At 35.4% G+C, this 11,503-nt stretch overlaps 1 protein-coding gene and 1 pseudogene across 1 annotated transcript; one reads left to right on the top strand and one right to left on the bottom strand.

Moving 5' to 3' along the window:
• The first annotated feature begins 1,631 nt into the window (after positions 1-1,631).
• On the top strand, positions 1,632-5,927 carry LOC114715354 (protein CYCLOPS-like). The gene is given in 12 exon segments (XM_028900171.1): positions 1,632-2,284; positions 2,668-2,714; positions 2,943-3,083; positions 3,203-3,251; positions 3,336-3,388; positions 3,671-4,017; positions 4,020-4,355; positions 4,688-4,731; positions 4,847-4,892; positions 5,229-5,277; positions 5,417-5,545; positions 5,680-5,927. Coding segments are annotated over 12 exon segments (1,551 nt in total). The 5' UTR covers positions 1,632-2,098; the 3' UTR covers positions 5,804-5,927.
• A 1,236-nt stretch (positions 5,928-7,163) lies between these two features.
• On the bottom strand, positions 7,164-10,513 carry LOC114715316 (uncharacterized; annotated as a pseudogene).
• Between the last annotated feature and the right edge of the window lie 990 nt (positions 10,514-11,503).

Here is an 11,503-nt window from a genome sequence, read left to right as displayed (position 1 = left end):
ATTGCCATTTTTTAAATTGAATCGATTTTTTTTCTTTTTTAGCTAAACAGCTCATGGATTGAATCGAATTAATAATAACTAAGGTCCACATTTCTATGCATGGAACAAAGTATACATGAACAAGGTTAAGAAATGAATTTATTCGGGTGGTTTTCACACTAGAGCAATATTGTCGTGAAATTTTTTTAGTTCAATATTACTCTAAAAATTTCAAAATGTAACAATGTTAACTGTCCCATTAAAAAACTAACATTTACTATTAACATTATTAATAGTAAAAAGTATTATTATTCGTTTTGATACTTTCAAAACAACTTTGAACTCAAGAAAAATAATTTGCGACAACAAAAACTTTGAAAACATATTTGTACAGATATGTTGTATTTACTATTAGCCTGTAAATAATTCTACCTCTGGTCCTAAATATAAAAGCTATTTGACTAATTAAAGTAAATTAAAAAAACAAGTTAAGTTAGTTATTTGTAATACAAAAATTCTTGTTAATCAAGTTTATGGGTTAGAACTACTATTATTAGGAGTATCTTGAAAAAATGAATAAATTTGAGAGACAAAATGGATTAGGATCTTATATTTAGGACCAAAATAAAAGTTAAATAAGGTCTTACATTAAGAACCGGATGTACTACATTTTATTATCAATTAGCATTGAAAAGGAGTTATCACTCTTTAAATATAAAATTTTTTTGTTCAACTTTATATAACTGCAAAATATGGATTTGAAAATGTTATCTTTGATATACTCAAATATAACATACTATCTCCAATCCTTAATATAAAATCTCGTTTAACTTTTATTTTGATAATAGATATAAGATCTCAATCCACTTTGCCTCTCATATTTATATATTTTTTTAAGATAATCTTCTAATAATATTAGTTCTAACCAATATACTTGATTAGCAAGGATATTTTTAAAAAGAGAATACTATTTATTACATTTAAGTAATTTAAACTTATTTCCTTAATCTCCTCAAATTAGTCAACTACCTCTTATAATTAAAGTCTGAGGTAGTATTTGGTATCTTATAATCACGTCAAAACAATTTATATTAGCACATAATTAAATGTCATTAAAGGCCATGTTAATATTTTATCGAAATATCCTATTAAAAATATGCACTTGTCTACATTAAGACTAAAAAACAAAACGATTCCCAAATAATATATTTATATTGAAGGGCAGCGTTCAGCGATGAGAGCAGAAGAATCTGCGTTCGTGAGCTAATTAGCTAAACGACCGTCGTGGCCTCCATGCTTAGGCAACAATGAAAGCGCCATCTAAACGGCTACCAATATTGTAAAACAAAAATCTCCATTAATTTTAATTGTTGCTTAACGTCCCTTTCATTCTGTTTCATCCTATTCATTATTTCTTAATCAAATCTTAATCTTCCAATTAAGGAGAACGAGTTCCCATTTATTAATGATAATCATAAAAATGGGATTCTTTTACTTCGTCGAAAGGCTAAAATCTTTTCTCCTCAATTTCACAGACCACGCGGTTCCTAACTGTTGAACACTTCGAATTACCGCTGCACGAGTTTCATTTTCAATATAAACAAGAGACAAAAGAAAGCTACACAGAATCTTCTGCAAAACCTTTCAGTTTCACCCCTAGATGCCACCATTCTGTCCCTAGGTTTCTAAAATATCTACATGCAAGGGTATCACTAACCATAGTCATCCTCAAAACTTTGTGAAGTTTCACAGTCAGTTTATAAAATTCTCAAGGATAAAATAGTTCATCTCCGGGGTTAGTTGGATAGTAAGTTGATTAACCTCAAGTTACGTACCTTTTTTGGGAAAGAATTATAAAGGTGCATATGCCAGGTTGACAGAGTTCAAAGGTGTGCAGGCTTATGGCATTGTGGGGTTGAATTTCGCTGATGATATAACCATAAAGGTGTGATCTTTTATGTCTAAACCTTCGTTTTGGAAAAGGGTTTGGTATGGTTAATGACAGTGGTTTCAGCTTACTATTCTATCCTGTAACCTGAAAGTACTAATAAAAACTTGAGTTTAGGACGGTCTCAAGAAGATTGAAGCAGTTGGAAGGCGGAATCAGAGGAAGAAGGAGATGGAAGGAAGGGGGTTTTCTGGGCTATATAAGAACACAAGTGAAGAGTTGTTTCTGAAGACAGTGATGGAAAGTCCTCTTGGAATGCCAGCACCAACCATGGAGATGTTGGGTTTCAAGGCCGTTTCTCAAAGTTTTCGCACGGACAGTGAGGAGCTCTTCAAACGCTGGCTAACAAATGGAGAGGCAAGCCTATTATTCTAGATCATATCGCAGCTTTTGCTTTCAAGTTCTCAGAATTCCTGAGTTTTCTTTCTCTGATTTCTACATATTCAACCCCACATGCTAGTTGACCTTCTAGCATTTGATTCTTGGACTAAAACAGTAGCGTTTGGATTTTTATTCAGAACCCTCTAGTTTTCAAGATAAAATTTTCTATGTAGCCCAGATATCCTTGAAGTTCATGTGTTTTAAACTGCGCATGCTAGTTGATTTTCAGCATTTAGTTCTTGGAATTTTTGTTCAGAATATCTTCTCACTAGTTTTCAAGACAAGGATCTGATCACAAGAAGTTTCTACCCCGAACAAATCCAGTTACTCACTTGATGTATCTTTGTTTCTTCAATCAGGCTTACAATTCAACAAGCATCGGACATAATAGTCGATTATCACAGAGGTGAGTCTGTCACTGAAACACACGTTAGAAACATGTCAATTGGGTGCGTTTCATAAGAGATTTGACCATTTTATTTTTGTTCTCATGGTATAGTCTGACACTTTACCTTTCATCACATTTATACTTGATTTGTTTGTCAATTTTCCTCGTGAAGATTTCGCATTTCCTGAAGCTTCCTTCCTGGTTTCTGTCTAATCCTGATAGATCATGATTCTCTTGTAACTGCAGGATATCCACTGACCTAGCCAATTTGTCTAATCCACAACATGTTGGTGTGATTTCAGAGGAAAAAAGCAATGAAAAAGTATATACACAAGAAAACCTTATGGTCGATGATGCTTCTTTTGATTGTAGTGAAACTCCGATCAGGTAATTATATGCAATATTTTCTTCTCAGTATTGCATTCCGATTTCTTAATTATCTTTCTTGTAGCTTGCTTTGGTCTAGAAAGTAGTTTGTAATTGGGTCTGCTGTCAATTTTCATCAGAGATGCTGCTGATAGAGAGCTGCAAGCTGGTAACTTGTTTCTGGCAAAGGTTTGTTTTGTTTATATCAATACTACATCCATTTGTGAAGACTTAGAATCTTCATGTTTATTTGATCTGCTATTGTGAATTCAGGCTTGGTTCCTTAGTGATCAGCGAATGACAAGAAGCCGGTCCTCGGAATTGAGGTATCCTCATCATCTTGCATCTGTTCATCAAAATCATTTGCACAAATGCATTTTCAAATTATGCCAAGGAAAGTCTCATCATCTTGCTGTTAAAGGCTAAATTTGTTTTCTTCTGTGTTTTTCGCGTTCATACTGAATTCATGCATGATATTATGAGATATACTTGTTGTTACTGTCTCTGTGTCTCACGATTGGGAATTATATTTTATTGTTCAAGAAGAAAAAAAAGTTCTGTATCTTTATTGATATGATTTCTTTCCCCCCCCCCCCCCCCGGCGGTAGGCGAAGGTATGTTGAAATGCAAAATGCACAAGCAACACAAGGTATGGAGCCCATACACCTGGTCCCTCGTGATGGCGTTGCTGAAACATTGAAACAAGAAGGTTCAAATGTAAATGGCTTTGGTTACCTTTCTCCTTGCGAGCTTCCAAACCAGAAGGCTACCTTCATGTCTCCATCAAACTCATCTTCATCTACCTTCAATACACCACGAATGGGTGATGCAGATAAAGTTTCAACTTGTGTGAGCATGCTAAAAGGTACATTGGAACGTAAGAGACTCAGCAATCATATAGAGAAAGAAGCTGCAGAGGATAGCTCCAATGGCATCTTTGGTGCTCAAAGTGATTTGCCAAAACTGTTTTTATGGAAGGACAAGAAAACTGGATTTATCAGATGCAAATAAATTTCCGAGGAGCATCTAATGGTGAAGTTAAGGACCGTGGAGTTCCACAAACGCTTGAAGGATCTATGAACCTTGACATGGATAGTTTTGCAAATCAGACAAACGCAATATGTGTTGGAACAGCTTCGCGAGAACCATCTCAAAGTGAATCTTCTGCTGCTGCACCAGTAGTTTCATCTGGTTTAGATGCAATTGAAGGTCCAAGCATCTCAAGTCAAACACCATGTGAAAACACATGGAAACAAGTGGGAGTGAGTAAAAATTCAGAAAATAGAGTCAAAGGTAAAATACAATATGATGACAAAATTGCATGAAATTTCCCAATATTTTTCATTTACTTTAGCATCATTAAAATGGGACAATAGTTTTGCTTTCTCACATTGGAGCCACTTTTGTGTCATTCTCAATAACTTTCATGTTTTCTTCTCAGCATTCAATGCCCTAGAGAAATTGAATCACTCAGACCCGATAACATTTTATTGAAAACCCACGCTCTTTCTGAATAATAACTATCATTTAGGTCAGAAAAAGAGCAGATATGTCCCTTCTTTTTTTCATTTGCAAACATTGTCCATCTAATATTATACTACAATTGTGTTTCTGTGAACTTGCAGGTTTCAGAGAACAGATAATGGATAATCTGAAAGATGATCGGAAGGTATAACCTAAACTAAGACCAATGGAACTTAAGCTCCATAATAAGGAGTGATCACGGAAATTTATGCTTTTAACAGTTTTTTCCTATGATAATGTTGCTAATCTTAATTGTGCAGAGGAGAAGTCTAGAAAGATATGGATCTGTAACATCAGCTGTATCAGGTAACGATCAATGTCCTAATACAGTTCCCATTTTCTAAGCATACACCATGACTTGGATTAACCTCATTACTTTAATTAAACTATTCTGATACTTTGGATTTTACTTTCAAAAACCTTGGATTCTCTTTCATGGTGCTGCTTGTGTGGTTAGAGATATAACAGTAAGATCAAAAGTTTCTTAACCTAGACGGACCACCCACCAAAAGCCAAAAAATCCCATCATCTTGTAATTAAAGAGTTTTTCATGAGGCTTATTAGGTTTAGATACTCCAAATGTCATATTCGCTTGTAGATGCATAACATAAACTAAAGTAAATGTTCAAATAAATTGTGCAGAGGACAAGGGGGATGCCACAAAAAAGCGGCGAGTGGAGCGATCAAGGAAGTATGTAAAATTATATATACAGACAGTCTCTCTTCTCACATAATACTGTTGAATCATGTCAGAATTAAAGATCAAAACTTTACTTCAAGAGGATCACTGTGCATTTCTCAGCTCTTTTGCCAATAACCTTGTCATGCAGAATGGCTGAGGCGAAGGAAAGGAATTCGACGCCACCAGTTCCATCAGATATGCAAGCTGTCTTGAAGCGATGTGAAAACCTTGAGAAGGAAGTTAGATCCCTTAAACTTAATCTGTCCTTCATGAACAGGTAATATAAGTCAATTACAATTAAATGACTAAGAAAGCATTGGTATTACAGAATCACATAGAGGCAATCAATTATCAATTATGAGTACAGAGAATCATGAACTAACGTTAAAGAACTGTGCTTCGAATTTTCAGGAAGGATTCTGAGCAAACAAAGCAGATAGAGGAACTTCAAAAGCAAAACGAAGAATTAGCAGATGAAAAGGAGCGCCTTTTAGAGGAAATTGAAAGGATTGTATCAGAAACCGGCAAGATTTAATATTTGGTTTCAATCCCATTAATCTTTTACCTTCCTCAGAAACAATGTGGTAGCCCAGACAGGCTGTGATAAAGGGGAAAAACAATCACCACGAAGTCAAGAGTTTTAGCGACCTGATTACCTGAGAACCTCCGGAGTCTCCGCAAAACTTTGTTTATCTCTGAATGTCACTGGCATGCCCATGTAATAGTGAAATGCTAAGTCTTAACAGTTATCAATGTTTGTGATTTTGGAAGCTCGGTCTAGAATACGATTCCAAAATTTTTTTGACAAATCTTAGCATGAAATCCTCATATATGTAAGAAAAATTATCACTGACAGAAAGACATGACACTTCGACGAAAACTAGGATATTCAAGCGGTGAACTTTGAATTTGCCATGAGTATTGTTGAACACATGTTCGACACCTGTTTCTCTTAAGTTTAAGGCAAAAAGAGGATTCTTCAGGTGTTTCTTTAAACTGCTACCTCTGGTCTTATTTATAAAAACTTGTTGACTAATTTGAGGAGATTAAGAAAAGAAGTTAAGTTAGTTATTTGTAAAAATATGTGTTATCTTTCCTAAAATATCCTTACTAATCAAGTACATTAGCTAAAACTATTATTATTAGAAGGATTATCTTAGAAAAAAAATACATAAATATGAAAAACAAAGTGGATTAAAGTCTTATATTTAGGCGACTAAAGCAAAAATCCAACAAAATCTTGTATTAAGAAACTAGAGCTAGTATTTATTAAGAAATAGGTTAAAATTTTTTAAAAAAACAATGTTTGAATGCCAAAGTATTGTGTTTTTCTTTTGAAAAAATTGATGAGAAAGGTAATAAACAAATTTTGTCATTTAAATTTTCATTGCGAAGTGCTAAAAGCCACTTGAAGTAGTGGAATTGGATAATCACCACAATGGTTGATTACTCTTGCCAAAAAGAAGGCAAGGTGATTGAATGTAAACTGATTTAAGATCGTTATGGAAGCCATTACACAAGCAAAAATTACAGTTCAGATAGAATTTAATGCAGTCATTATATTTCATTAATAGCTAGTACTGAACCATGACTTGATTCAATTTTATAATTCTGAGACTGTCATCTGAACTATACAAACTTCTTTCTACACAGATCGATTACAAATAAGTCTATGGAGCCACCATTAATTTATCAAACGACAATAATGCTATCAGCTGCAGCTATAATGATACAAGGTAATTAAATGAAAGGACATGGCACTTCAATAAAACAAGTACCACAACTAATGAAATCCTGAAAACTGAATATATCCATCAGACCGAGACTCTTCCGATTTTGTAGCCGACCAAAGCACAAAACATTTGATGAGAACACCATTGACAGGTGGAGGAGATACCATGTGGCAGAAGCTCAATGCGGTGAAGAAAACAGCCGCTGTATGAACCTAAGCAAGGCTATGGAGATCAAAGAAGTTGAAAACCCAGTTACAACCCCAGCTATCATTTCCCACTTCAAAATCTTGACCCTTGCCTTGCCGGTACTCCAGGAATTCACCATCTCTATGGTCCTGATGATCCACACACAATAATCAGGAAAAAAAATTATATGATATGCTTATTCAAGCATATTCACAGAGGTCAATCAAACAACATTTCCAATAAAGTTAAGTTAATGAATGAGATAGAGCCCAAAACACCTCTTCTTTTCTTTCAATCAGTACCATGTAAGAACTTGTCAAACGAAGAGTATGAGAAATATCATCCCTCTGGGTACAAGCTACCCAATTACAACCATCATAAAATTTATGAGAAAGAAATATATCCGGGGTAAACATGAAAAAGGCACAGATACTGCAACTAATAGGAAGTACCAACATGGGTAAACAAATCATTATTTGAAGTAGGCCGAACAAAGCTTCATTTTGAGCACCAAGCCACCAATGGCTTATCCTTTTCAAAATCCAAACCCCACCCCCTCAGCCCTATAAATTGGGAAAAGGGAAAAAACTGTTGTTGTCCTAATGCTTTATCAGAAACTTTCATCCACATTAGGAAGTTCTAACTATTTTTCATTTTCCATCACCAAAACATGTGTTGAGCCACACATTTAGAGGCCATTTCATTAAATGTTAAGAAGTACAATAGCACAGAGTGATAAAGGAAAAGTTGAGAGATAACAAACCCCCCTGCTGCACAGAACAATCTAGATGCATTTTCTTCTCTAAAAAGATCACTGGTCCTACGAATCTGATTCAGCTTTTTATTTGAACAATCGACAGATGTCTTTGAATTAAAATACAAACTTTAATCCAGCGCTTATTTGTACGGAATGATACAATGTTAAGAATGTTTAGTCTCCTGTGATATCCAGAGAACAGGTAATGCAATTAATAATTAGTATGTCGAGTTAATAAGTACTCACAGAGTGAAATATTGTCTAATTGTGTCCATAGTCGATTTCTCATCCGCATGGCAACCGAAAATATCATGTTGATCTAATCGCACTTTGGGGACGCCAGATGTGTACCAGCAGTTATAAGTCTCATTGATCTAACCAAGGATGAAGAGAAAATTTCTTTAAAATACCAGCGCTGAAGGCCTAAACAAGTAATAATCGTTATACATGACATCATAAAGAATTTTAGACGTATTCAATGAAGCCATGTCTACAAATATATATTGACTGAGATCATAAGTTGTGACCCCAACCTTGAATTTATATTGGGTCAACCATGCAGCACCAAAATTGGGCCTGCAATAAAGAGGAAGGGCTTCATTTGGAGCCTCTGCAAATGCATACATTGTCTGACCTGAAAGGACATCTTTATATTCTACCTGAGAAGGAGTTGAAAATATATTATAACGAGCTAAAGAAAACATGGATTGCCATGTACACAAACATCTGTATGGAGGGAAAAAAATGTAATTTGAACTATTAAAAGAAAAATGTGCATGGCTCTGATGAAGAAGGGACAAGTATGGGGGCACCAAAAAGAAGAAAGATTAAAATTTGCCAATACTAGGAGTAATTAAACCGATATGCTAAAATACCTTGAATATGGAAGCCCAATAATAGTCATAATAGGAGCGAAATTTGCTTCTTTGAAAGGGATGGGATATATGCTTTGCTTTATAATTCGGTAAACCAAAATTACAACTCTTGGATGACCTTATGTCAACACCTGTAAAAGAATACAATTTAGCACTAGAAAAAATAAATTCTACAAAGAACAAATCATAGTCCATTTGACTTTCAATCAAATAAATCAGGATGGAAAAAAATCTAACTTAAATCAATCTTCCAATTATTCAAGAAATAAACAATTTTAAAAGATGTAAAGGGCATGAAGCTTCATACAAACATTCTTGTTTCACAACTCTTCACTCTAAAAAAGTTGGGATTTGACAAGCCTTATAATCTAAACATGTTCACCTGCGTGAAAATGTTTTCATGATCCATATCTCCAACCTTGCAGTTAGGACCCTCCAAACTTTGACTCAACTATAAAAAACTTTTCACACCAATAAAAAAATATAAATCTGACGCCTACCAATTTTTTCTGAGTTAAGTTTCTTTTGAAACACACGGCCATTGTAAGAAAAATTCCAAACAAATGCAAATATTATAACCTTTAACGTTTTAATTTACCCCATTCAAACCTTATCTAAGATCTAGCTATATTGCATGGAGTAGGTTTTGCAGTGCTTCTCTGGTAGGACTTTTGTTTAGATTCCACAGAGATCCCTTTTTTTTTTTCACTGGGCTTGTCTATGGACATCTCCAGCTCTCCATTATTCAATTGCCTTAAAATATTTAAAACAATAATTTTAACCATATAGAATCTTGAGGCATGACCAGAGAGGAGTGACCAGAGGTCAAATTCTCCGCATTTAAAACCTTTAAAGGAAGATACCAGCATCTCATTTACTACAAACTCGTGGAAGTCTTTCAGCTAACTACAAGCATCTTTCTGAGTTCTCTTCGAAGACAGAACCAGGTATATTGATTTGGCTGCCCCAAAGGTATTTCACTGGTCCAATATAAGTTCTTCTCTGGCCAATTCATTGGTCCATATAGACTAGCATTCAGCGCAGCATGAATAGCTAGAATTGTCTAGATGGGTGCACTACAATCCGTCACTAAGCAGAAATACAATATGTAGAAATATTCAAAATTAGGAATTACTATGTCAAGATACGGAAAATAACATCCAGTAGCGTGTAAGGCTAGACCGCACGATAAAGAGCGCCCCAAAAAAAAAAACAACGAACAAGCCCATAGGTTTGAGTTTTTGGCTCTTCCCAAGTTACTTTCCGAGCTGGGTTCAGCAATAGAAGATTCTAATTCTCGAGCGAGGCCACGCAGAACAGTACATTCGCTGTATTTTCACGCTAATTATCAGAAAAAGAATAATAAAATACACTTCCAAACAATTGAAGCTAGACTAGAAATTACGGAGATTTCAACGAAGGAAGAAAAAACTCACCGCTAGATACAATCTTACACTGAGAAGGCAGGGAAATAGGGTTCGAATTGATAAATTCGTGCTCAGCACAACTGTAAAACCAACCAAAAAGGGAAGCGATAAGAAGAATAAGATGGACAGTAGAAGACCGACAATCCACCGCAGTGCAACAATAGAGAAATTCTCCTTCTTGTGCCCTTCAGATTCCGGGACCTCCTGGGTGGAATCCATGATTTTAAGAAAGCTAAAACTTATTGACCCACCGGCCACCGGAACCATTTATCCGGTGAGCGGAGCTTTGCACGCGGCGGTTAGAGCAATTGATCTATGGGGCTATATGCAAAGCATATTTACCAGTCTGAAGAAAGAGAAGAAGACAGTTTGACATGGATTTTTTTTTTTTGGGAGAGTTCGATCCCCCTTCGATCAAGTCAGAGTCGCTTATATTTACTGCTCATTTATCGATAGGTTAAGGTGCGTCTAACACCTCTACCATTTTTTTAGGTACGTCCAGTATTCTAAATAATTTTTGATGCATCAATGTCTCAAACTAATTAAATGATGTGTCTATATCTCAGGCTAATAGAAAGTTAAAGTTTGACCATTACCTTACTGACTCAGTTGAAGGTTAATTGAAAAATCCTATATAGCGAGACACAGGGCATCTGATGTGTATTATTTTGACTGAAAATTCAATTTATTTCCTCTTCTTCTAATGTTTATCTTCTACCAGTTTTTAAACTTTCAAAAAAGAAAGACCATCGACCCACCCTCTTAAATCCTGGTATATGTACCACCCATTCAATCTCATCCTTATCTTTAACATTTATCCCATTTCTTCCACCACTCTGATTTGAAACCGTAATCGTTGTCATAGCACACTTCCGTCTCCGTTTCTATCAACTCCTCATCCGACTTGCATTTGCTTTCGTCGTCGTAGAATACAGTAAACTGTCCCTTGGTCACTCCGCCGACGTTGCTGTCACCTCTCGAGAAAACACTGATTGCCACCGAGCTCATCTCGGAAGGTTCAGTCAAAATAATACATATTGACGCTCGCGTGTCCGCCATGTAGGATTTTCGGTCAACCTTCAGCTGAGTCAACAAGATAACGGTCAATTTAATTTTTCTGTTAGCTTAGGATATAGACGCATCGTTTTAATTAGTTTGGGACACTGGATGTAACAAAAATACTTTCAGGACACTGGCGCACCCTGGCAGAAAAATATTTGGGGTGATGTTCACACCTTAACCCGTCAAAATAATACA

Source organism: Neltuma alba, unplaced genomic scaffold (genome assembly GCF_004799145.2).
Source record: "Neltuma alba isolate B1F8T4 unplaced genomic scaffold, ASM479914v2 tig00011587_pilon, whole genome shotgun sequence".
Taxonomy (NCBI): Eukaryota; Viridiplantae; Streptophyta; class Magnoliopsida; order Fabales; family Fabaceae; genus Neltuma; species Neltuma alba.
This window is presented reverse-complemented; position numbering and strand designations above follow the sequence as displayed.